Source organism: Pezoporus wallicus, unplaced genomic scaffold, assembly GCF_028554395.1.
Source record: "Pezoporus wallicus isolate ANWC-B61680 ecotype Strahan unplaced genomic scaffold, APGP_CSIRO_Pwel_v1 contig_747, whole genome shotgun sequence".
NCBI classification, from domain to species: Eukaryota; Metazoa; Chordata; class Aves; order Psittaciformes; family Psittacidae; genus Pezoporus; species Pezoporus wallicus.
In genome coordinates this window covers 1,017,799-1,044,761 of record NW_026638457.1, presented here as the reverse complement: position 1 = coordinate 1,044,761, position 26,963 = coordinate 1,017,799, and the positions used below count along the sequence as shown (strand labels likewise).

At 38.4% G+C, this 26,963-nt stretch overlaps 1 protein-coding gene and 1 long non-coding RNA gene across 3 annotated transcripts in view; one reads left to right on the top strand and one right to left on the bottom strand.

Moving 5' to 3' along the window:
* Positions 1–652, top strand: part of LOC130599959 (uncharacterized) — a 40,131-nt gene extending 39,479 nt beyond the window's left edge. The window contains exon 4 of the long non-coding RNA XR_008972336.1: positions 569–652. This is a non-coding gene — a long non-coding RNA (uncharacterized LOC130599959). The remainder of the gene's footprint in view (positions 1–568) is intronic.
* A 1,804-nt stretch (positions 653–2,456) lies between these two features.
* Positions 2,457–25,841, bottom strand: FHL5 (four and a half LIM domains 5). Of its 2 annotated transcripts, none has more exons than XM_057410818.1 (6): positions 25,115–25,286; positions 11,604–11,785; positions 9,185–9,359; positions 6,731–6,900; positions 4,416–4,602; positions 2,457–3,199 (listed from the first exon to the last, which is right to left on the bottom strand). In XM_057410818.1, exons 2-6 carry the CDS (start codon positions 11,760–11,762, stop codon positions 3,048–3,050), a joined length of 843 nt encoding a protein of 280 aa, XP_057266801.1. In that variant the 5' UTR covers positions 11,763–11,785; positions 25,115–25,286; the 3' UTR covers positions 2,457–3,047. The 2 variants fall into 2 exon arrangements, with proteins under 2 accessions (XP_057266801.1, XP_057266800.1); XM_057410817.1 differs by lacking the exon at positions 25,115–25,286 and adding an exon at positions 25,555–25,841 and having other exon boundaries at positions 2,459–3,199.
* Between the last annotated feature and the right edge of the window lie 1,122 nt (positions 25,842–26,963).

Genomic DNA, 26,963 nt, shown 5'->3' with positions numbered 1-26,963 from the left:
TTTATTCAAACTATTTATAGCAATCACATATATAACTTCTCATTACTGTGAAGTAAAAATTCTCAGTTCCAGATTTGAATCTAGTGTATTTACTGCGGGAGAAATAAATAATTCAGTTGGCATTTCTAAAAATATAATTAGTTGATGAGTCAGAGAAGAATTTCATCTCCCTAAATGTTAAGACTGGAAGATTGGGAATATCACGATCAGTGTGCCTGACCTGTGACTCCGTCATGTCTTAGGATACTGCCTGGTAATTGCGTCACTTTGTAATTAAGCTGGAAGGTTGTTCAGACAGGACCGAATAAGGGGCCTAAACCACGTTCTTGCAATTTGCTGAATGTTATTTCACACAGCACAAACAAAAGGTGCACCCCGCAGACAAGCCTGTGTCTGGTGATTCATCATTTTCATTTAAAATTTAAGACAATTAACATTTACTAATGGGTTCATTTCTGATAACTCAGTGCACATTTTTGGAACATCATACGTATCTTTGAACCACTGATTATGTGTGTATATATTTGTTTAAGGTAATGAAACCTATTTCTATTTATGGGAATCCCAGTCTTACCAAGAACCTGTATCAGCCATGTGAAATCTGAAAATAGAAAAGAAAGCATCAGGGATAAAATGAAAAGGCATAAACTAACGAAATGCTAGACTGCAATAAAAGCTGCCATGAAAGAAGAAACTGAAACCTAAAAATGAACACCACATAGAACAAAAGATCAATATTTTATTGACTGGAAACCAGACTGCTATGTACTTGTTGGTCAGTCATTACCCACATTGATTTTATGCCACTGCCGTTCAGCTCGGGATTAGCTATGCACACACGCCATTATTTTACTTTTTTATTTTTTTACATTTCTACCTAAAGCAATGGCTGTCTTCAGTATGAATAAAGCCCACTCAAGTCAGCCAAATAACTCTAGGTACTTAAGGTCAGAGTCTAAAGGAGAATGTATGCCTTAGAGATGTGCGAGATGAGGACTAAACAAGTGCTGAGCGGTGCAAAATCTGCCATTCTTAATATCACTGCACAGTTCACATCAGCCTGGTATAGACACTGTAACATGAATCAAGCCACTGTAATACACAGCATTGATGAAGGAAGAAGAGAAATGCTTGTAACTCAGCTCTACATGACCTTTAATAATAGACAATTGAGTGCTGAAGCTCAGCAAACAGGTATAACCTTCTCAAAGCCAGCTACCTAGAAACTAATACCTTGTACTACAAGCAAGGAGTGTCTAGCTTTCAATGACAACATTACCAGTTCGTGACATAATATTGGCAAATGGATGTGGCACATGGCAAAATGAGTCAGTATCCATTTTGAAGAGATTATAGTCTGCTACAGACAAGCACATATTTAAAAGAAAAGGGGTACGCTCTGCTTCAAAGACCTCACAGTGTGGAAATGGTAAGGCCATTTACTATAATTTGATTGCTGTCAAATGGATTTTGAGTGAAGTACATGGTTGAAGGGATAAGCATGGATTGTCTCTTGTGTCTACTAATAAAAATATGTACTTTGTGTGTGTGTATTATTTGAAGGTCGAGTGAAGACAATGGAGGCCGAGTCTTAAGGCATATTAACTGTGGGAAAGTGTACATCAGCACTAGCCAAACTCAGACAACCTTAATCTCTTGCAGTAGCTCAAAATATGTGTTTCTTTAGGTTATAAAGCAGTTATGCCTGAAAAATTAAGTACAGTCACCCAGTTTTGGGAGAAGACCTGTCTGTCAAGTTCTTTGGATGACTAAAGACAGTGTTTCTGAGGAGCAATCTCAGTAAGCAGAGGAAAAATAGCCTTTTTTGTCTTTATCTGGCCCTGGCTCTTGGAAGCCCTCTTTGTAAAAGTACCCCTTCCTCCCAGTTTCTGCCTGCTTTGTTGGCAGCTTTTTTTTCCTAAAGAATGCAGGCAGTTGATATTTACAAGTTTTTCTTATCAGTGTGATGATCCAAAGAAAATCTGCGCATGCCCAGCTTTCTACACCAAGGTCTGCACCTGTGAAGCAGTGCTAATGCCTCATTCTTAGTCATATACCATATAAACTTTTCAGAATGCTCTTTGGTTTAAGGGACTTCAAATGTAAATTTTTGAGCTTCTAACAGCAGAGTGCAGTGTGTTACAAGGAGAAACATACTGTAAAACATACTGCAAAACATACTGCAGTTAGATTTTAAATGTGCACGAATCTTTTCTGTGTTATTTTTTTTAACCAGTATTGGGGCTGTTTAATTTTTTTTTATAAGCAGTTGAGAGCTGTGATAGAATTAAACTGCTGTTGGAAAGATACTTGAATGATTACTTTCACAGCCCAGAGAGCCAACCGTAGCCTGGGCTGCATCAAAAACAGCATGACCAGCAGGTCAAAGGAGGCAATCCTGCCCCCTCTGCTCTTGTGAGACCTCACTTGGAGTATTGTGTGCAGTTCTGGGGTCCTCAACATAAAAAGGACATGGAACTGTTGGAACAAGTCCAGAGGAGGGCCACGAGGATGATCAGGGGACTGGAGCACCTCCCGTGTGAAAACAGGCTGAGAAAGTTGGGGCTGTTCAACCTGGAGAAGAGAAGGCTGCGTGGAGACCTCATAGCAGCCTTCCAGTATCTGAAGGGGGCCTATAGGGATGCTGGGGAGGGACTCTTCATTAGGGACTGTAGTGATAGTACAAGGGGTAATGGGTTAAAACTTAAACAGGGGAAGTTTAGATTGGATATAAGGAGGAAATTCTTTCCTGTCAGGGTGGTGAGGCACTGGAATGGGCTGCCCAGGGAGACTGTGAATGCTCCATCCCTGGCAGTGTTCAAGGCCGGGTTGGACAGAGCCTTGGGTGATATGGTTTAGTGTGAGGTGTCCCTGCCCATGGCAGGGGGGTTGGAACTTGATGATCTTAAGGTCCTTTCCAACCCTAACTATTCTATGATTCTATGACTAAATAACTGTTATACCTCTTACATGGTTTTCTTACTGCAGAGTAATGAAGTACATTGTTACTAAGTAAGAATAATGCAGCTGTACAGCTCTCCACAGAACTATGAAGCAGAGCCGCATTCATGGCAAAGGACATCATCCTGCTGAGTGAGGAATCCCTGGCCCACCAGTGAAACAGAGCATTTCGCACAGTTAAAGCATTCCCCATGCCACTGGCGCTCTTCAAAGGAGATAAATTTGGCACTTCCAGGAGCTGAAAGAGATCATGAGAGAAGATGTGAATCTTCTGTGCATGGTTCAGAAATGCAGCAGTGATTTCTGTTGTGTGATCAGGTCGTAGTTCACATAGCAAGCAGAAAAGTGAACAAAAATCAATAGTCTGAAGTATCCTTTGTTGGCTGAATTTAAAAAAGAAAAATCTAAAATAAAATAGTGAGAATATTTTAAGCAAAGCCACAAGTTATTTGTTTGTTTTCATATCCCATTATGAACTCTGAACGGAATAGGTTTATCAGAATGTCCATCCAGGTTTGCTGATCTTCCCCAGGTTTGCTGATCTTCCCAACAAATTCTCATTAAAATTATCTGCAATGTGTTATATATGTAGTTTCTATACAACACTGAGTGAAATTTAATTGTTTCTACCTAAATTTCTTCAAGATGGAGTCTTTCAGAAATTACAGATCACAGAGTTCCCAGCATGTGTATCTGAAATAAAATAATGTGGGGGGCTGGAGTTTTTTTTGTTCTATTGTTTGTTTTGATTTGGTTTGGTTTGGGTGTATTTGTAGAATCATGTCCATTTGATTGGGTATTCATCATTTTCTTTGCCCACTTACATAGGCAGCATGCACCTGTAACAATCGGGCAGGACTCTTCAACACTTGAGGCCACACATAATAGAATTACAGTGCAGAACACCAGCAAATGCTCTCAGAAAACTGCTGGCATAGACTAATGACATATATGTCTAATTATAAATCATCTAAGTACACAAGCAGGCATGCAATAGAGCTTTGTTGCCTTTGGCTAGCTTTCTAATTTGACAGGTGAGTCTTACCAGCAGGCAGTTAATTTCTGTCCAGTTTCATCACATTTGCATTTAAAAACAAAGCTGAAGAAATTACAGACATGAGGGACTTTTGTGTACTGCCCTGGGAAGAGGCAAAAAAATGCCTTTTCTTATATTCTTAAGGATGAATTTTAGTGCAAAAGGACTAAATCCAACAATGGAGGAACTTCTTTTGCCACATAAAAGAACTGCTGAGCATTTAGGGAACATGTATGATCCACATGTCCCAGCAAAATGCAGTATATGTGATGGAGAGTGAGTTTCTCTAGTAGTTAACTTCTTCAGTCTTCCCTTATGATGGAACTATTTTTAATGCTGTTTTCTAAAGCAAAATTCTGCTTTGAGAGGAGACTAATGATTTGTCAGTGTCTAGTTCCCTCTAAAAAATGAGACTCACCTGTAATAGGTTTCTTGCAAGCAGCACACTTCTTAGCATACAGTTTGCTGAAACAGTCTACACAGTATGGATACTCATCTTTGGAAATAAACCTTTGTCCAGACAGCTGTGTTTTACACCCAGCGCATACAAAGCATTCTTTATGCCAAGGCTGGTCATGGTAAGTCACTCCCCCAGAAGTTATTACCTAATGTATTGACAAATAAGGACAAAACAATGAAACAAAGGTGTTAATTGTGAAGGATTTTCCAGTCTTTCATAAATCCTTCCACTATTTTCCCTCTTCTCATATACAAGAGAAGAGGGAAATGCACATCAACTGCCTTTCATTTGGAACATCAATTTGACTAACTGCAGTTGATATGAACATGCCACTGGTTTGATATTCTCTATTTCTATCACAGGATAACCTCATGGTTTGTAATAAACAGGCTATCTTCTTATAGAAATTTTCTGTTATGCATGTGGATAAAGGCATAACATCAGGAATGCTCTCAGAAGAGCAGTTCGTGGTGATGGACAGTGGATGAGTGAACCAGTGATGAGATTATGGCTGATCTCTAACTGGAACTGGCATTTGCTGTCTCACAAGATAGAGTATTTTAAGTAGGAATTAAAAAAGGAAAGAAGCAGAAGTGAGACATAAAGGAGATCTACACTGTCAGAAGGGAAAAAAAAAAGGTGTTTATCAGTGTCATCAAACGTCTTGTTCCCTGCAACTCACTCACAGCTCTCCACTGGTTATTTCTGAAGATGGAAATTTCCACTGCTCTATGGCTTCCATATGTGTGATAAAATGCTACTTTGACATAAGCTGTGGGAGACTGTGTAGAGAAATTTATGTAGAGATAAAGATGAGCTGTAAGGGTGTTTCTACTGTCAAGTAACATGCTTAACAATGAATGAATGGATGAATGAATGAATGAAAATGAATGAATAAAAAAATGAAAATGAATGAATACAGTTGGAACAAGAAGAGAAAAGTTGGAGAAGCTTAAGTAAAAATAGTGGCACAATCAAATTTCCCTGGAGAATACAATTTCAGGGAAATAAAGGATAATACTGGGTGATGTTGGACAATAAAAAAAGAAAAATCAAATAGTTCCCAATTCCCTTAGCGTTCCAGTATTGGGCTACTTCTAACTGTTATTTGCTTTTCCACTAAAATCTCAAAATCTCAAGATTCCAGTTTGACAATTTAATCTCTTCAGGCTCAGTTCTTATTTATCAGAATTGATGCAAGTTTACGTAGTAAAATATATTTAGAGGGACTCTGAATTCCTAGAAATATTAAGAAGCAGTTCCTAATTATTTCGCGTAAGTGCTGCTAACCTCAATGCCCCTAACAAACATAGAGCAGAAATACTGTATTTTGCATGTGATTGTTTAGCGCAAATTGAAGGCTTGATGTAGAGATAACAGAATGTATAAAAGTACTTTCTAAAATTTAACTACTGAAGAAATGAACAGGCCGCAAAATTTTCTTAAAAGCTTTTGTTAGAGGTAGAGGTTTACAGATAGATGTTAAATAACTACAGAAATTTTAAGTTATTTGATGAAATGAAAAAGAAAAATCTTTTGCTTCCTGAGTGATACAGGTAATAAGAACAAGTTAAATTCTGCCATGTAAAGTGGCTTAAGCTCTGTCCCCAGAGAACAGTATCACACTAAAATAGCGTGATATTTTAAGTGTTTTCACCAGCCAGAGGCAATTTTAAAACATTAGAAATTTAGAGAAGAATGAATTGATTTATTTGCATTTGGGAAAACAAAAGAAATCCTCATTAGAAATCAAGCTTTCTGGCACCTACAGGGGAAGCATTATGTATTTAGCAGTGGAAATCTTGGCCAGTATTTTCACAACTGAAATTTTATCTGATTGTTGCATGATAGATTTCAATCAAAAAGTGGGCAAGGCTGTAAGTGTTTTACTCAGTTTAGATGGCTTATTAGGCATATGAATATGTCTGAAAAATACTGGAAAAGGAGGCAAAATCAGAGAATAGCAGGAAAGAAGGTTTTTACATAACTTTCAGTGACATTGTCAACCTTTCTTAAAAATCATATTCAATAACAAAATAACCCCAAAATATTTGTTCTGGTCAAAAAGTTCATTTCAAATATAATGAAACTTAAGTTTCTATTAACTTAATAAGTTACTATTAGCAGCAGGTGCTGATACAGTTTGTTTTCAATGTCAAAAGGAAGACTCTGCTCTTACTCTTAGTACACCAGGCACTTTACATGATCCAGCCCCTTCCCCCATGAGCAATACTGCCTCATTAGGACAATTTTTCTATTATGTGTTTAATTACCTTTTTGCAAGAGTAGCAATGGTGAGCAAATTGCTTCTCAAAACAGGGCACACAGTAGTTCTCATTGTCTTTGGTGATGAATGGTTTGATTCCCAATGGTTGCCGGCAATACTGGCAAACAAAACAGGATTCATGCCAGGAACTTCCCTTAAATTCCATTTTACGGGAACCTGTAAATACCCAAAGTGAACAATCTCCCCAGATATAGCCTTGTAACATAAGTTTTAAATGGTAGAATACTCTTGGTTTTAATCTTCTATCTCAGTACTGGATTACCAGAGAGAGCACTTATCCTCAACATAATAGCATTTCTGAGTATGTACTTGAAATTCCAAGAACACTTCCAATGCTGTATGATCACCTGGCAAAAGATGTGCTAAATTGCCTAAGCTGTGATTTTTAGAGTCTGTCCTTATATGAATCTTTTAAGGCTACTTCTCTGTGGCATGCTTCAGTTGCTCAGAGTTTCTTTTAGGACAGCCAACTCAGAAATAATGTTCAGGTACACAGCACTCTCATAAAGATTAATTTGTTGGATGTTCAGTACATCTCTTAATGATGTTTAAAGTCTTCTGTCTTCTTTAAACTAAGGCTCCTTCACTTATAAATGCATTATTTATCTCATTCAGTTTAAGATTGTAAATTTTTAAAAGTAAATATGCTTTCTGTGACAGAGTTCAGTACACTTAGATCTCATCATTTTTGCCCCAGATCAACAGTTTATCATGTTTAACTAGATGCTTTTGATACAGTACAAGGACAGAAAGCTTCTCAGTTAAATGTTTGACAGAGACAGAGCTCTTAGCTCTGTGTACAGGTGCTCTGTACACCTTAATGTAGGTGTGTAAATCTAAGATATACACATACACCTCAGAAAGATTTTTCCAGTGACTCTCCACCATATCTTCCTCCCCTTCTGGCTGCGTCAGACTGTAAAGAGAGGTGCCAGGGGCTTTACCATCCTTTTCACATGAAGAAAAGTCTTGCTGATATAACCCATTTATCCCTTAATACCTGTTTCTCTACTATGGGGCTAGTAGAGGAGAAACTACTGGTTGCATTTAAACGTGAAAGGTTTGCAGCTTCCTCCCCGTGATCAGAAGGCTGACCTCATTGTCTTTGCCTACTGGGTCTTTTCAATACAGAGCTAGCAAGCTGATGGCAAAGAATGTAATGATTTAGAAACTGGTTGGCATTCCAATGCCACTTCAGTTCTCTCTTTGCACTGTTACTCCCGCCATCAGCACTTGCTGCAAGGATTTAGTCTCCTAAACTCTGGAGCAAAATCTGCAAGATGAATATACACCAGAGGGTAAAAATGCAAACCTGAGCATATTCTGGTACTATTTTCATCCCATCTAGTGGGGTGTGCATATTAGGCAACATTTTTTTTAGACTATCTCAAATTTAAGCTGTATTTGCTTATTAAATTAAATACAACTATATTGCTACAACATTTATTTCCACTAGTACAGCTTTTACCTGTAATGGAAAGGAAATAAACTATAATACAAATCAGTGTTACAGTTTGAACCATAACATCAGACACCTAGTATTTATACTAAGACAATAATTCTGCACAGCCCAGACAGTACTGTTTGCATTAAGATCTACTGAAAACTAAAGTTCCTATGTCACTGCCAAATTTGCTAATGTCCTTGGCCTTTCCCAAACTAGTAGTCAGCTGGTATTTGGAGTTATAATCTGCAAAAAGGTTCAAGCAACCAGGGTAGTTCACTCTTTCAAAAGTTAAGGACCCACTTTCCTAAGCAGCTGTTTTCATTTTGCCACATACAGTGCTATGGCTTTTCTTCTATGCCTCTGAAGAGGACGCTTTCAGGCAGTGTCTCTGCTATATGAGCTTTAATGTCGTGGTAGCAATGAAAGACCTAGAGGATATCCTGAACAGACACAGTCAAAAGCTAAGAAGCAGTTTAGTGGAAAGTGGAGAATTTTCAAGGAAGTAAACCGATTGTAAATGCAAACGTATTCTTTTTAGTAAAAATGCTAATAATAATTTGAACACAGAATGTCATGTTTTGACAATTTAAACAAAAAATATTTCTGAATGAAAGAAACTATATAAAGAGTGTGAGCTCAAGGTTTGGTCAATGCGACAGACAGTAATGCAGATGTTTTGTCTAATCTGGCACTTCTGCTAACAGCAGGATACGCTTCTTAAGATCTGCAACAGAATCAAGGACTCAACATGAACACATTTTAGTCTATCTTGAACTTGAATATTCTTTATAAAGATACATAAATGCTGTCAGCACTAAACCAGAGGTATCTGCCTGCTTTCACTTCACTGCCAGGAGGATACTACACACAAAGAAGCAATCACATGAAAGCTGTTCTGAAAGTCAAGGGCCTTGTAGCTTGGCTATTCTCAAAGCTGTGGTTATAATTAAAAACGCAGTTCCATTTCTCACTGAAGGGTCCCTGTTGTCTTACCAGGCATAATGGTCTTCTGGCAGTGGAAACACTTAGATGAATACTCATCAGAATAGCATTCAGTACACAGCAAGACCTCGTCTTTGGCAGCAAATGGTTTCTCCACCAGTGAACGACTGCATTTGGCACACTTGAAGCACCTCTCATGCCAGTGGCGGCCTTTGTAGGCCAGATCCTTTGAGAAAATAAGCCCATGTTAATAAAGACTTTTCTTTACAGTGTTTTTATCCCTTAACTCCTCCCAGAAATAAAGTGAAAAGGGGGAGCATTGCAATGATGACTTGAAGAGATGACACGTGAAACGGGCGGGAGGTGTGCTCAGAAGTGATGTAAGCCCTTAGCATCACCGTGTCTGTATATTTTGTAGATCTCTTGCAGAGGCCATTAGGAGCTTCTTTGGCACAGGCAATTGTCCTTCCTCATGTAACATGAGAGTACGTTTTTATTGGAAGAATAGTTTTGTATTTTACAGTGGGCCTTAAGAGAAAGCAAGTGATGAATGCTTTTAATGTGTGCAGGGCACCTGACAAGGAGTGCATTCTCTATAGACTTTGAAATAAACCTCATGTATTTTTTATCATTACTACTTTTTCTTCCAGCTGATGGTGGGTATCATTGCAGAAAGATCATATTATTGCAGAAAACAAGCAATTAAAATCCCATTGAGAACATAATGATTCTTAGGAAGATTATTAAAAAATAATTGCTGTTGTTTACACCTAATGTAACTCCTCCTAAAAACTTGGTGGGGGAATGTTTATTTAAGACTCATCAGGCTTAGGGGATGAAAAAACTGGCAGTGTTATGTATGAGACCTCTGCTAAGAATTCAAAAGAAGAGCAAACAGCAGATTTTAGTTTTCCAAGGTTAAAAAATGAGGGAAAAGTGTACCTGTAAAAAAAAACAAAACAAACCCCTTAAAAAATAAATTAGACCCTTCCAGGTATCCTTTATAACAAGCACAAAAGGGCACAAATCCAATCTCACTTTTCTGTTTTGTCAGATCCCACCCTTTAATGTGCTAATAAATGAAATAAATACCATACTCCATTTCAGAAGGTGCTGAGTACTTATCACGTTCATTTGTTTTTGTTAGTACTTTGAACCTTTTGGAAAGTACGGTATCAGCCCAGAGCAGCCCGAGACAAAGACTGGGTAAGAAGTAAAGGAAAAGAGCCAAGCTTTAGCACCTTGGCAGAGTTGGGACAACCAGCTGTAGATCTCTGTGGATCACTTTTCTATCTGGCTCTGGCCTGTTGTACTCCCTTCTTGTTACTCCTGCTTTTTTTTTCTCCCATTTTTTCCTTCCATTCAGTCCGAAGATGTGACTTTTTGTTAACAGTCTTTGACATCTGCCACTTAATTAATTGAAATTAGTGAACCCAGAGCATGTGTTCTCCAGGTGACACTGACTGGTGTTATGTGTACAAGTTTGCTTTTGAAAAATGCGCATGAGAGTTTGAGAAGTGTCTTCATCCAAATCAGAATTTTCCCTGGATGATTCTTTTACAGTGCTGAGCTGTACTCCAAATGCTTTGAAACCCATAAAGTATTCTGGCTGTGGAGGCCTCCTGAGAGGCTTATTTTAATAACTTTCTGACCTTTTATTTCAAAAGAAGAAAGGGGAGAAGGTGAACACTACACACTGAATTTGGCAAAACAAAGGCATTTTTATAGGTTTCGTCTGGACTTAAAATTCCAAGTCGAGTGTACAGGCTTTAAATTGAAGTATGGGCTACTGGAAACCCTGACAAAGACCCTAGAGGAGCCCACATTATGAATTAGTATTCTAAAAGAAGGGAGAGGTGAAAAGAAAGACAAGCTCAGAAACACTGCCACTAAGCAGTAAGATGAGCAAGGTAAGCATGGAATTAAGTTAAAATAAAAATACACTTAGTTTCCAAAAGACAGGGGGAATAATATACAAATTATAAACATGGTTTCTCTTCAGCTTGGCATTCTTCATTTCAACAACTAGGATGAAAGTAATTTATCCAATACTCAAAACTCTCTGTGAATGGATTTTCTCTCAGAAATTCCAAAGTTTCATTCAACCTGAATTACACCAGCACCCTACCATCCCTCAAGTACCATGCAGTCTCTGCAGCCAATGAGTTGCTGGAGGTAAAGTATGGAGTGTAGTTGTGGTCCATACATACACCACAGCCTTGCCATGTGTTTGAGGTATATGTATGTGCAGATTTCCTAATCTTTGGTGCCAGAGCTTTCATATTCTGGCAAAATAGCACTGTGTCTCCCTGCCGTGCATGGATGTTCAACTGTTATGCTTAGGTCTCCTTCACCAGTAGAGGGCTGCACAGAGGGTTGGGTATGGAACGTGCCACTAAAGAATTTGTGTATAATTTAGCAATTTGTGTATAATTTAGTAAAGAACAAGAAGTGAAAGCTGAATCTTTACCTTGGAATCACACTCAATAGGCTGCTTGCACTCTTCACAGGGGCTGGCAAACAGGCTGTCATAACATGAGACACAATAAGCGTTTTCTTCTCTTAAGGCATACTTCCTTCCACGAAGAGACTGCAGGCAGTAATGACAGTCTGTGTGACTGCTGGTCATTCTGGCAGGGTTCTCCACGGGATCTGCAAAGGTGGAAAAATCATGTAATTCAGTGGATGACTGTTTGCTTGCTCAAATGAAATGTAATGCTGTTTTACCTGTGAAAATTAGGACAGACCTTTCTCGGTCATTTGCAATGCTGTGGGTTTCTAGTGCTGGGCTGTTCCATAATAAAATGGTAGTTTTTAACAGCATGTACCATGTGTTATCTACATAATGGGGAGCATGAAAGTTGCTTCAGCTTAATCCTTCAGTTTATTCACACTGATAGGTCAGATAACTGATTGATAGATCTTCACATTCTCTACATACAGCTATTGGCATTATGAACATTATGTACTGGATTGTGAGGCATGGTTTATCCAGAAATAAGGGAATGGAGATTGAAACAATAGTTCAAAAATTAAACCAGCTGCAGAGTTAAAAGGCCAAAGAGAAATAAATGGCAAGCACAGGAATGGCTTTCTCTTGCCATTCCTGTCTTTCTGCTCATTCCTTCCTTTTCAAAGTACCCCCACTTCTACCTGACTGAGCAGAAGGAAGTCAAGACACTCCAAGCTATATGGATACTTTTTGCATAATCCCAGCTGTGCTGCTAACATTTCATGGCATTATAAGGTGACACAAATACCCCTGGATAGCAAAAGAGCAAAATACAAAAAAAAATAAACCAAATCATAACTCAAAGAAAGATTCCCTTGTTGTTATTGGAAAAGATTGCCTTTTCTTATATATTTCTTTATTATTAGGTTCCATGTTGGCAGTACCAAAATACTGTGAGATAGATAGATTATATTTCTGTACCAGACAAGTGCAGGAAATACCACAAATCTATTGAGAGGCAATTGTACAAGTTTCCCATATTCAGTTTTCCAGGCTAAAGAGGCTTGTATAAGCATTCAAACCTCAGCTACATATAGATCTGTAATGCTGAATGTTTTAAGGATTGTAGACATAAAGACTTATTTCAGTTTTCTTGTTGCTGATTGGATCATCAGCACTTTGCTAAAATTGGGTCTTGATTCCTGGGAATGAAGGAAGAAGAATCCAGAAAGTTCCCAGTGAAGGAAACCCAGAAACATCTGCTGGACTCATTGGTTTGCACTCTTAATTAAACTCGTTGAGTGTAGTTGCAGACGGTGCCAGCAACCATAAATTTTACTTGGAGTAAGGACTTGAGAGCAACCAGGGAAGATCTCCTCAAATAGTTACGTATCAGTGACTCTGGGCAGCTGAAGTCTTTGCACTTTGAATAACAGTGCAAACTATTTTACCCTAAATAGATGCAAAGCCTGAGGGAAAGGAAGAGGAGGAAGAACAAGATTCGAGGGAGTGTTTAACCATCACAGAGCTTACAGCTAGTCCATTGAGGGTTACTCCCTCATACTTATTTTTATACACTCACTGTCTGTCTTATACCCATGGTTCAGTTTCAAAAAGGCACTTTCTCTTTTTGTGGGTTTCTGCTTTGTGAGGTGTAATCCAAAATGATAGTTTGAACTGTGAGAAAGAACAATTACTGCAGGTCTCTGGTGGCACCAATGCATAAGGTCAGGTATTTATTAATCTATTTCTGAAGGCACAGTAGTAAGACAGTGGAAAAGGGGCAGAGAGAGAAGCTATAATGCTTATTTCCGAAGTAATGACTTGATCATTTGTCACAAACTATGGAAAACTTGTTCATGTAAATGGAAAATCTTCTGAGTTGATTTACTGAATTTTTGCCCTAAATCCTTGTGCTAGGCAAGACAGGGGTTAGTAAGGAAATCAAATAATCTGTAATTCAGATCAGTGGGGAACACACTCGCTTTAAAATATTACAGATGTATTTTATGTGATATTCTTGGAATAACAGTATAACAGGGCTTGAATCCATGCTTCCATTTCCTTAAGATCAGAGATTTGAATGTGAAATGAATGAATCAATGTATATGAGAAAATGACATCCATCACCTTAATCATTACACAACACGACATAGAAACCAGACAGAGAGCAGCGCACTTAGAGCACAATCACTACATAGTCGTCACCAAAATAAAGGTTCAGTTTCGCTCATTTTTGTTTGTATTAGGGAATCAGTACAAGCTCGTGACTAGGGAGACAATCAAGGAATGTTTGTGGTTAACTGGGCTCCATATTCAAGGTCATAGGACTTGAAGCTGTGTTTCAGAGGAATGTTCATTCCTCCTTTGTGGGAATTAGAGTTATGCACTGCCTGTAAGGATAACTCTGAGTGAACCATCTTTCTGATCTCCTCCCTGCTGAATCAGTACCCCAGCTTCCTAACATAGTTTCATCTCAGCCTAAAAGTGGCAACAGCAAAATCCTAACAGGACACTCATGAAGAACTTGTGTCACTTATAGTGTTTTTTGTTGCACAATACTCACCAACAAATAGCTTCAGATATCTGGAGATACATCTCTGCTTTTTCATTCTAATGAATGACAATAGGTGTTTAAGTTAGCAAAAAACTGTGCATGCCCAATAATTTTATTTAAAAGGTGGGTCTCTTTATCATTTTTTAAATTTTTCCCCAGGAAGCCAATCCATTCAAGGAAGGTCTAGTGAAAGGGGGGGCCTATAGGGATGCTGGGGAGGGACTCTTCATTAGAGACTGTAGTGAAAGGACAAGGGGTAACGGGTTAAAACTTAAACAGGGGCAGTTTAGACTGGATATAAGGAGGAAATTCTTTCCTGTTAGGGTGGTGAGGCACTGGAATGGGTTGCCCAGGGAGGCTGTGAATGCTCCATCCCTGGCAGTGTTCAAGACCATGTTGGACGAGGCCTTGGGTGATATGATTTAGCGTGAGTTCTCTCTGCCCATGGCAGGGGGGTTGGAACTAGATGATCTTAAGGTCCTTTCCAACCCTAACTATTCTATGATTCTATGAGAGGTGTCCCTGCCCATAGCAGGGGGGTTGGAAGCAGATGATATATAAGGTCCCTTCCAACCCAAACCATTCTATGATATTCTATGATACTCTAACAAGACCCGTTACTGCAATACCTCGGAACTTCAGAAATTGCAATGTAACTATCCTCCTAAAAACCTATGTGGGTATGGGAGCAAAGTGCTGTTACTCCTGTTTTACAGATGATAGTGGTTGCTTGAGAACATTAAAAGAGCACCCCCAAGACCAGAGTCAAAGCCTGGGGGTGTCCTCTATTAAAATGCTCAAGTTGGCCAAAACTTTGCTTCAGAGAAAGTCTTCAGGGTTTGACCATGATGATATAAGACCATATCTGGGAATGAAGCAGCAATGGTATGAAAAAGAATGATAATTTTTGCAAATCTCTCGGCAAGGGTCTTGGTAACCTTTGTGAACTACTTTAAGCATTACACAACTCAACAAGAAAAGTGTATCTCATCTCCCCTGGTACCACTTACCCTTGCTCCAATAAACACGTAATGATTCAAGCACCACGTAGTTAAGTAGAATGTTTTGGTGGTGCTTTGATCCTAAGCTCAAGAGAAGGTTTAGGTTAAGTTTGCTGGAAGTTAGACTTCGTGTTTTGAAGGTCAGTAAAGAAATCTCTGGAGGTCTGATGCTATTCATTCTCATGGAATGAAACACTGACTCCAGCATTCCAGCTGCTAATTTGTGTCCTAGGCACAAGGAAAGGCTGTGATGTCTTCATTCTTTGGGAAAAGAGGATTTTGCTATTAAAACTGGAGCAAAGCTAAATACTGTTGATTTTAATGCATTTAGTAGGCATGGATATGCGATATCATTTGTAGTGTTAGAATATTCCAAGGGGCCACAGAGAGATATTGCTGAGGATGTGAGGATATTGCAATTGGAGTCCCTGGGGTCAGATCTGAGAATATGACAGTCTCATGGTAGGAATTATAAAGCAGATGAAAATAAAACAACAGAGCTGGCTAGTCTGCCTGCTGTTCCAGCAGATTAAGATAGCATTTAACTACAGCAAATTAGGAGAGTGACTTTCTGTAGAGTCAAATGTTTTTTTTTCCTATAAAATGCAGAGCACAAGAAGGCTTCCAGTGAAGAAAGCCATAAGAAAATGGTTGTGAAGTTGTGAAACGTGATAAATGTGGAACCATCAGGAAAAGAGCGTTTGTTTACTCACTGGAGCTAAAAAGCACAGCCACAATGTTAATATATCTCTTAATAATTTATCTTAATATTTTCTATAACTGTTTTTTAGTCTCTCTATGTTATACAAGTAGAAAAAGACTAGGAAAATAATGCTTGTTTACACACACACAGAAATACTGTATCTTTTGCTTTATGGCAATTCTAATGGACTATTTCCCTATCTAAATAAGCCTGCCATTGAACTACATCATCGCTATCTTTAAAAGCACACAATGATTGGAATAAGGCTCTCTATTAGAGAAGCATAAAGAAAAAAAATGATGGCAAAATAAATCATTGCAATAACACTGAAGGATAAGTAAAACTAATTGATGAGAGGGATACCCCTGCAAGCTGTCGCAGGCTGTCCCATTTGTTTATTTTCAAGTATGTGCATATTTTTCCTGTCTTGGAGCATGTTTTTGCTTACTTGAAGGAATTTGCTGCCTTAATTCCCCCCCCTCCCCCCCCCCCCTTTTTTTTTTTTGTGGTTGCTGCTGAGGAATTCATCACATTTGCAGAATACACCGGTGACTTAAGGTTACAACTGCATCATAAAGCTGACAACACCATTGTAAGGAAAAGTTTCTAACAGTATGATAATTCTGTAAGTTAAAGTTTCTAAGTGTTCTGCAAAGAAATCCTCATTTCAGAAATCAGAGTTTCTTGATTTCTCTGGGTGCCTGCTACCCACCAGAAATACATTATTTTATTGTGACTAGAGCTAATAAAAATCTAGAATCCTCAAAACCCCCACCCCCAAACCCCAAAACCAAACCCAAATCCAAAACAACCCACATGTTAAATGTATGATGTATTTCAGAATGCTGTCAATCTCCTTGCTTTGTGTTTTCTATCTCTTAGAGTAACTGCAAGTTTCTCAGTGATACCTCTAAGTTATACTTGAGTGTTTAAGGATACTAGAACTTTTACTCTTCTAAAAATGGTCAGAGAAGCAAAAGGAACCAGGGGCATCTGTTACAGATCAAGTCAAAACAAATACCTACAGGAAAGCAGAGACACAGGTGCTATCTTCAGACGAGCTGTTTCATCTCTGGCACAGCACAGGAATACAAAGTCAGGTCCTGGAAACATCTGAGTGAATGCAGAGCTCTCACTGATGAAGTTCTGCTCTAAGCAGCCAGGATAGATGCCAACCAGGATGATGCTGTAACAATCTGACTATACCTCTTTGAGGTCCACAAGTGACATGGGTTTTGTGGGCCATCTAATCAAAGCAGCTCATTTAGAGGTTGATCTGGTAACCGCACTGTACTGCGTTGTGCTGTGTTCACACACGCCATGAACACAAATGAAAAAGATAAGAGCTCTGGCTTGACTAGGGGATCAATCATCTCAGCAATTCTGTCATTTTGTCCTTAATTGGTATTGCTGTCTGCTTTGTCTACACCATTCAAACTCGAATATTGGCGTAGTCATCTAAATTCTTCCTTTAGTCCAGTACAGCATAATTTACTACTTACCTAAACTTCAAGGTAGAACACAGTAGAGCAGAGAAAGCAGAGAAAGAGTACCTCAACTAAGTGTTTGAAATGATGCAGACATACAGAAATGATTGTGCAGGAAAAAGCTTGATTAGCCTATACCCCTCAAACTCTTTACTAGCTACAGAGTAGGTTGGAATAGCCTAGCCCCTTTGCCTTATGTCAAGATAGGTATTTGCTTTACCTCATAGAGTCATGGAATAATTTAGGATGGAAGGGACCTTTAAAGGTCATCTGGTTCCAACCCCCCTGCAATGAGCAGGGACATCTTCAACTGGACCAGGTTGCTGAGAGCCCTATTCAAACTGGCCTCGAACGCTTCCAGGGATGGGGCATCTCCCACCTCTCTGAGCAGCCTTTGCCAGTGTTTCACCATCCTCATAATAAAGATCTAGTCTGAATCTACCCTCTTTTAGTTTAAAACTGTTACTTCTTATCCTATTGGTACAGCTGTTAATAAAAAGTCCATTCCAGTCTCTCATGAGCCCCCTTTAAGTACTAAAAGGCCACAGAAAGGTCTCCCCAGAGCCTTGTCTTCTCCATGCTGAACAACCCCAGCTCTCTCAGCCTATCTTGCAGCGAAGGACCTGAATACATGCTGAATGCATGCTTTAGAGCTTTGCTGCCTATGTCCTTGGAGCACACATTTTGAAACATATTTTCAAAGGTAATAAAAAGTTGGATTTAAAAAAGTATATAAGCAATTACCTTCTTCATTACAATTGATTTCAATGTTTCCTGATATTTCAAATCTAGCAAACATTGTCTCTAAATCTTTCTCAAATGAAATACATTCAGTGGATTTGCATGAATTTGGTTATAGAGGAAAGAGCAAAGGAAACCAATGATTCTAGATGATTTCTGTCAAAGAAGAAAACTGTTTCAGTATACTCACCATTTCCACAGGGAGAAATCGTTTCCAACATTCTCAAGTCCCAGCCATGTGTGAAATTGAGACACATTATTTCCTGTATTGTCACTGAGTGTGAAACATGATCAGTGTCTCCTTAGTCAACCAGTCCGACACTTAGTTATGAGTACTGCCCAAAAGCTGGGCCCTTTTTGATTTTGGAAGGGCCTGGCTGCGCTATCTGGTCCGCCACAGTAAGATCTTGTTATTTTTGGCGCTGCAGGCTCATGCAAGTCAAAACTCCTTCTCCTCACTGATCATTTTAAAATTAATGTCATGTTAATTCTTACAGATGAGACTACAGAAGAGATGTAAAGATCTGGATGCCTTCATTAATCTTGCTATTTTGATGACTTGGTTCAGAAAGAAATGTGTCCACTGTCCTGTACAGAACAATGAGGAATAAAGCAGAGTCAGGGGCACTGACATCTACACTAAATATACTCTTTACCAGGACTCAGCAAGGAAAGCAGATCTAAAACTTATTTCGCAATGACTTAAAGACTGTGCAAAGGGAAAAAGCTATAACTGTACATATCTTTTTCTTTTTTTGTCAGTTCAGCAGGCAAAACCATCCTAAGGATGATACAAGAAACCTACAAAAGATGGTTAGGCAAAAAACTTCTCACAAGGAAAGTTTCCTAATCCCTTTTAGAGGATTAAAGTCATGCTCTGAAACTGGAGCGTTTATAAGCTTCCAAAACTAATATAAATTAAAAGTTATTGCATCAGGGTATTTCTGGGGGAAAAAGGAGTTTTGCGCTAAGCTTGATCAAAATTCTCTCACATTTTTATTTTTAAAATTTTAATCTATTTTAATAGAAAATATTAATAAATAAAAAATATTTAATGGATCATGTCTGTTTTAGAAATGTAGCATTAAAAAAGGTGACATTAGATGGGAAAATACTGGTCTAAATATGGATCTTAAATTCTCAACAGAAAAACGTCTAGTAAAACCTTAAATTTCATGTTTGATATCAAGTTAAAAATTTCTGACAAAGAAGCAATTGTATAGCTAACTGTGTTAGGAAAAAAGATGTGAATCTGAATTGGAAAGACCTCATTTTGACATGAGAAGTTTGGTAGCAAAAGGACATTTACACTGGGTTACAGTTTCTTCAGTTAAAATGGTGGGGATGTAGAAAAGAACATATTGTACTTGCATGGAAATACAAATGTATTTTCCTTCTATCAACCTACGACCCAGCAAATACTAAATGTCCTGAAAGTGAAAAAGAAACATTAAATATTTGGGGCTGAACTGGTCAAGGTGAGAACTGATCACTGAGGACGCACCTGGTCACTGGCAATGAGTACTAAGTTTTCCCCACTACCGTTTCTACCTGTTTTTTTGCTATCTTTCCTGCCTCCACCCACCACTACAATCCGCTAATCATAGAAAATACTTCCAGAAGTGCCTAAATAAAAAGAAAATGAAAGTTACAAATGAAGACGTGTGCAGAAGTCCTGATGCGAGACTTCGGAGTTCATCCCCAGCATGCAAATGAGAGCAGCACTTCTGAGTGGTCTCCATTTGAACAGCATCTGCCCATCAAATATTTGTCTCCCAATTCCCCTCAATACAATGCACTAAAGTCAAAGTGTCTGCACAGCTGAGCAGAAGTCCACCAAAGAAACAGCAGCATCTTACCAATGCAGTAAGAGCACCAACAGCACCAGGCAGGAACACTTCTACCTCAAAACAACACAAGCCTGCCTCTGGGACTGAAAGCTTTCCTGGGGAAAACAATAGCAGTAAGAAAAGATGCCTGTGATACAGCAGGGAGTGACGTGATCACAGACTGTGAAATGAAGCAGCTTTGCCAATAACAAGAAGTAACAGCTTCAGCAGGCAACGCTCATGCTAAATGCAATCTTTGACATCTTAGTGAAAAATTGGCAATTTTTTGTCTTTGCAGATGCCTCAACTGCAGAGACTGGGTTTCCTTTGCCCTTACATTTTGTTTCAGGGACAGGAAGGCGGATGAGGAGTACCGTGTCTTGTGAGAATGGGTGCATCACATGAATTAAAATCCTCTAAAAAAAACCCTACAACTGATTATGCAGCACAACTTTTTTAGCTGCATTCTTTAAAAGCCTGTGACCTACTTTAGAACTGCTTTAAAAAAATTAAATGAGCAGTAAGAAAAAGATGCTCAGCGGCAGCAGCACCGTTAGCAGCGAGCTAAAATTGGAAAGGATTTTCATTACCCTATTTAAAAAAAAAAGGACCTCCTTCCCCCAAAAGCAAACATAAAACCCCCAAGTGGTAACAAAGCGCCTGCTGCAGTGGCACAGCCTTTTCTTTTTCTCTCCCAACAGAACTGTGCCAACCTGACCTAGTTTTCTGAGGAAAAAAAACACATGAGCTGCAGTAATAAAAATATGACACCTCATCAAAATGAACCAAATCTACAGATTTCTGATCTCAGCCCTGTTGAAAGATTGTTGTGAGCTAGGTGGCATTACAGAGTAGGAAAGGAAAGGCTACTCTAAGGAATATTGGTATATAGATCCCTACTTCAATTGTCATTATTCTGAGGTATTTAGATTTGTAGGCCCAATGAACAGCCAGTTTTGTCTTAGCTGTCACCTTATCAAACTTTTCACTGAAACTAGAGATGCTTTGGTTCTGCTGACAAGCCCTGGACTGCTTATTACACCATTAACCAGAAAAAAATGTTAATTGAAGACCTCTTGAGCCTTCAGTAGCTGATGAGGTAATGTCCTGTCAAACAAGATAGATAGAGTATATCATGGCATCAACTCTCTTTCAACTTCAATCCTCACGTCCTGTGAGCAGCAACATCGACCAGTCCTTAGAGAGACTCAGCCCTGGGTTCTCTTCCTGTCCTACCAGTGACCTTTGCTATGTACTTGAAATCTTTGTGCTTCTTAGGTTACCTGTTCTGTCTGCTTAGGAGATAAGGTCTGCTGAACAACGTGACTGGGTATCCTTACATTTCCCTTAAGCCTTAAAGTCTCTATGCCAGACATTAAACATATTTCCTTCTATTTTAACATAGTCTATCTTCTTTAAAGTGGCTGTGATTTAAAATTAGACTCTACAAGGAGTAGTCTATGTTATTCTGTCTTTCTTTATTATGATAAGAGGTTACTGACCCTTCAGTTACTGCCCTGAAGTAACTGAATGCTATATAAATGAATGCTATATAAAAGCTGGTTTCAATCTAGGATTGTCCTTTTCTGATTGAAAGAGGATTAAGGCTAAAGTTTATCTGAACACCCAAGACAGCCAACATTTGAATCAGGCAAATAAAAACTATCAGTAAAGTCTTAGAATTCTGGAAGAAATTGGGTGGGGATTAAGAAATTCCTTTCTAACATTTAGGAACATTTTATGAACATGCTGTTTAACCTAAGGATACTGTGGAATTGTACGTCCACTGAAACTGGTAAAGTCTATGCAAGGGGCAACGTGAAGCTTGGCATGTAGCAACCATCTTTTCAAACCTAGAATGGAATTGACCATTTCCAGTAAGGGAAGATGCTCAGAAGCCATAACTCTGACCAGCTACAGGGGATGAGGTCAATCTGAGGAGGACAGTGGCAAGCAACAGCAGAAACTCCATTAAGGAACAAATACAATTCATGTCCTTTTTGCTAATTTATGTTAAATTTGGTACATGTTTTCAGTTAAAAGTCTAAGCAAGTGATTAAACTAAGAATTCTGCTACTGCGTTAAAAAAAGAAAACCCAGCAAAACCAAACCAAACCAGAATGTTTTGAGCTTTTAATTTGAAATGTTTCTCAACACTCTTTAGTTTTCAAGCACCAAACTAAACAAAGATCGACAATTAGAAGACCAGCATGAAACAGTTTTTCCTCTAATCTTTTCCATTTCTTTTTCTTCATGCAAATAGAATCTCAGACTCACAACAGAACTCTAATTACAACACAATTTTTCATGTTATAATACACAAATGAATCATGATGTTGCTGATTTGAAACTTGAAGAGCTCACTTGAGGAAAACTGGGCTCCTGATAAATAGATTTACAGCCTAGTACTGTTCTGAGCCTCTAATAAATAGACTTATAACCTAATACTCTGAAGTATTTTACAGCTTTCCTTTCAAAGGTTTCAGAATGCTTTTCTAACAGCAATAATAGAATAATCCTAAAACACAGTAGTGAGATACTTGTCTACAGAAAAAGTTAATACTTGTCAAAGCAAAGTAATTGACTTACTCAAGGTCAGAGAGCAGACCCAGAGGAGTGGGAAGAAGCCATTCACTACACCTTTGCCATTAGATGAGTCTGCTTCTGAGGCTGTGTCCAGTACTGGCCCTGGATAGTTAAAAAGCACTGTATGAAGGTGCTGGGTGGTCAACTTGCAGTGCCAGAGGTAGAAAACACTTCCAAAATTAGCTGAAGCAATAAAATGTTCCAGTTGTGAACTTTGCAATCGTCCTTAATGACGGTGAGGTTAGGATTGATATTCTTAGGCAAAATGTTCTGAGTGGAATTTTTCCAGTTTGATGACAAACCTCCTAGGGCCACAGGAGTCGAGAGTTCCTCATTATGAAGGATTTTCCAATGAATTTGAGTTGTTTCCAGACAATCTCAGATAATATTGCTTTGAACTGATTTTTTTTTTTTTTTTCTCCCCAGTGTAACAAAACCAGTTTTAAGACGGGCAACTGAGGCACAGAACAACAGGTCACTGGACTGAATTCTGGTCTCCTGTGTGTGTGCTCTATCAATAACTACACCACACTCTGTCACTTGGTCATATTTTCTATCAGTTCTGCTATCTATGCGCAAAGACATATTACAGGAAGATTAATATTTTTCTGAGTTATAAAGCCTCTAAATACGAAGCCAACAATCAACTAGGGCAGCCTGTTCAGATCCATTATCCATAATACACTGAGGTGTGAAAGAATTCACCAGTCCTTGTGTATGGATCTAAAAATAAATCAAATTCAAAGGCAACAATGGCTAAGAAAAAAGTACATACTAGCATGAATGAAGTAGAATCAAAGAGAATTCTTAGTCTAAGAAAGGCAAACGAGAATACGTATAGATGATGCATACTGTACAGTATCAGAGAAGAATGGGGATAATGAACAAGACACTTTTTATACTTAAAGCAGAGAGATATATTCCTCTCCAGGGTGATTTCTAGCAGAAACTTAATTTAGCCATCATTATAAAGGCAACCAAGGGAGATTAGTTAGCCTTTCTAACAATCTTGTCCCTCGCTATATATCTGCTACAGAATTTTATGTCATGGGGTTTTATTAACTTCTTTTTAATACACTAGTTCAGTGATTCTGGAGTAATGTTTGTATAGTTCTACAAAACCGTCCTTATTTCATCCCTCTTACATTTTACAGGAAAATACAAATACATGAAACAAGGCGTTCACAGCCTCCTTCCTCAATAGATCTGCACACTCTGTTCCTGGAAGAGAATTCCACTCCAGGAGCCCTAGTGGAGCATCAGCAGCATTTTATCATGACAGCTTCCAAACCTGGGCATCTAGCGATTTTAACACAACAGTTGAACTGGAAATCATTAATTTTAGGAACATCCTAGAATTAGACATAAGACATCATCTTACCCTTAAATAGCAGGGAAGCGTGCAGGAAAACTCAGGTCAGTTTTATTCCTCAGGTGATCTAAAAGCCTGAACAGCATCTAGAACTTGTTTAGTCAACACGAGTGCTGCTCATTTGAACAGGGTCAGAGTCTCATGCTCTGAATTTGGGCTCAACATTTGGGAGCACACTGTTTAGATTTTCACATTTGTTTCTGTCTGTCTGTGGTTAGGCAACACTAAAAGTTTCTAACTACTTTTTTCTTCTTCTTTTCTTTCTTTCCGTTTTGTTTTTTTTTTTTTTTTAGAAATGATATGGAACAAAATGAAGCAAGCTGGGTTCCTTGGTATAGAGCCCACAGAACATATGTCCTACCAAGTCAAACAAAAATACACTTCATAAAATATGACTGCCTGCAAATAACCCAGAGGTACCATAGGTCACTACCGATCAGAATCTCTTGCAGGCAGCTTTTGATTTCATTTTGCTCTAATCGTACAAGAAGGTTTGTATGTCTTAACCTTCTACTAATTACACAACTTTGATTCAAAGTGACTTTTCTGACGCTGCAATAAAATGACATAGGAAGACAACCAGCAATCTGTTACAATGTTAATATATTAAATCCTTTACAGCCTGTTCTGTTAAAATACTCTAGAATTGTCAATGCATCACACAGACAGATGAAAAATACAGACAAAAACGTTAACCGCAAACAAAAAAATGGATCTGAAACTTGTCTTCTAAATGTGAGAAATTCTGTGCCCAGCTCTAGAAATAGAAACAAATCTTTTGAAAACAAGGGCACGTAAAGAAATATAGTTAACATCTCTAGTATTGAAATGGGAAGTACATTCCAAGTTTAATTGCAACCTCAGTATCAAAAAGACTGCCATTATGAAATCAGGTAGCAGTACTATTAATTACATAGCCTTTAATTAAAGGACTATTGTGGCCATTACCCATACTTTTCGAGTTCTGCAATACAGACACACTTTTCCAGCACAATTTCAGTAAACAGTGGTATACTCTTTCAATACTACTCTTTCCCTTCAAATTCCAAACCAAAATTGTGATCCTAAAATTTGAGAGCTGAAAGATAAAACCAAGTGTCTCACGGAAGGAGAATTTGGAGAAGATACTTGATCTTTATAACAAGTTGAAATATGGCTATAAACACCAGATCGAAAATTGGTTTTACTTAAAAAAGGCAAGAACAATCCACCTCAGGCATTAAAATTAGTTATGCTAGAAAAAAGTGACTTACCTTATTGGAAAAGACACAATCTAGAAAGTTTTCCTACAACAGCAAATAGCTATGACAGCTTTCTAAGAGATAAAAATGGTGATTCAAATGCCACAGGAAACAGCATACATGTGTTTTGTTGGCTTATTCTTTGGAGTAAAGAAAATTAATCCTCATCTCATTACAGAGGAAACCCCAAACAATCTTCCTACAAATTAATGAGCCAAGTAATAAAATTAAAACAACTGCATCCAAAAAAAGTGTGGTATCTGTTCTGTTACACAAAATTAAAAAAAACCCCAACACATGTAGAATTCTGCATCTAATTTCATTAGCAGTTTTGTGTGTGAAGGAAAAAGTTCCTGCTTACTTGCTTAAAATGTTAAAATAGGTACCTCGCATACTATCACATTTAAGCATTATCAGACAAAGGAATAATGAAAAGGAGGCTCAATACTCACATTGGGTTTTAAGCTGCTTCTCTTGGTAACTTGTGCAGCAAAATAAAGGAAGAAATAATTACACGTCTTCACAGAAACAAGCATTCGTCAAGTCCAAAAGAAACAGAAGAGTTTGCCAGAGCTATTTGAGGGTCCCATCAGAATTTGGCTGGATGGAGGAAGGCTGAGGGTCAGTTTGTTTCCCTTAGACCTCATGACATGCAAATAGCTGGCTGCCTCACCACTGAATCAAATCATTCTTTGACATATTGTGTTTACAATTGCAAATACCAAGTAGGAGGTTCTTAAAGGAACATTTTTCAGACAGTTGTCAAAACGAAAAAAGGCATTTCTGTTAAAAAACCCTAAGGACGCAAAACCCCCAAGCCACAAACTGTTTAGTACCTGGGGAAAAGAAAAAAGAAGATGGATTGTCATTTATCCCAAGATACCTTCGGTCCATGCATGATGAATCCAAAAGACGTTATGTAGGCTTTTACATCAGAAAACACATAGAAAACTCATGATTACTGAAGTCTGATTGTTATATACAGGAAATGGGTGCCAGGGAGAAATTTCAGGCAATTTTGGGGACCCAGCAGAACTCTTGACACTGCTAAAGCAGTTTTTAGGCTGTAATAATTTGCCACTCTTCCAGCAGGTAAGAAGTTGTTCATATGGTGTTACCATCAGAGAGGCAGTGATGGCCTCCTCTAGGTTGCCTCTCAGTGTTTTTCAGTTCTGGCCTTATGAATTGCAGTCCTCTCTTTTACCTTTTGCTTGGACTGAACAGGAACCAGCTGACTTTCACAGACAGACTACTGAGTGCAGTACACAGAAGTCCTTATACTTTGCGTAAGACTCAGACTTTCAATCACAGCTGAAAGTAAGGATATTGTGTCCACTTAAAAATGCAGGCTGAAGTTAAGCAGAGTGAAAAGGATGGCTGCTTGTGGTATGAACAACGACTGACCTCCAGGGAGATTTTTCCACATCCAAGAGCCAACAGATGTGAATCATTTAATCTATAACATCAAGTGGGTGGAAGCTGTTTCGTATCACAGATAGAAGAAAGAAGGAAATGTTTAAATTTTTTAAAGATGTATTGCATTTTCTGAAGACTTTGGTAAAATTGCTAAATATGGACATGTTCTGGAGGTTATCTGTGTCTAGGCAGTATCTTGCAATGAAGACTGCTCCTCTAATTATTATTGCCAGGAGTTGACCATTTCTATTTGTAGTTGTCTGGCTTATTAAACTCTGAAGACAATTATTTTGTCATACACTTAAACTAGATTGAACTAGTTTTTCTTATTTCTATGTGAGCTATTAGTTTTATTTGTACCAAGCACATTACAAATTTGGGATTTTTGCAGATTGAGGACAAGTTAGATGTGAATTTGAGTCCAGAATGAGAATCATGAATAGCT

Bases quoted from the DNA above. Each gene is read 5' to 3' on its own strand.
- FHL5 (XM_057410817.1), bottom strand. From the start codon at position 11,762: ATGACCAGCAGTCACACAGACTGTCATTACTGCCTGCAGTCTCTTCGT. The intron at 6,901-9,184 runs GTAAGACAACAG...GGGTATTTACAG, and splicing joins CCAGAAGACCATTATGCCTG to GTTCCCGTAAAATGGAATTT. The intron at 3,200-4,415 runs GTGAGTCTCATT...GATCTCTTTCAG, and splicing joins TTGCAAGAAACCTATTACAG to CTCCTGGAAGTGCCAAATTT.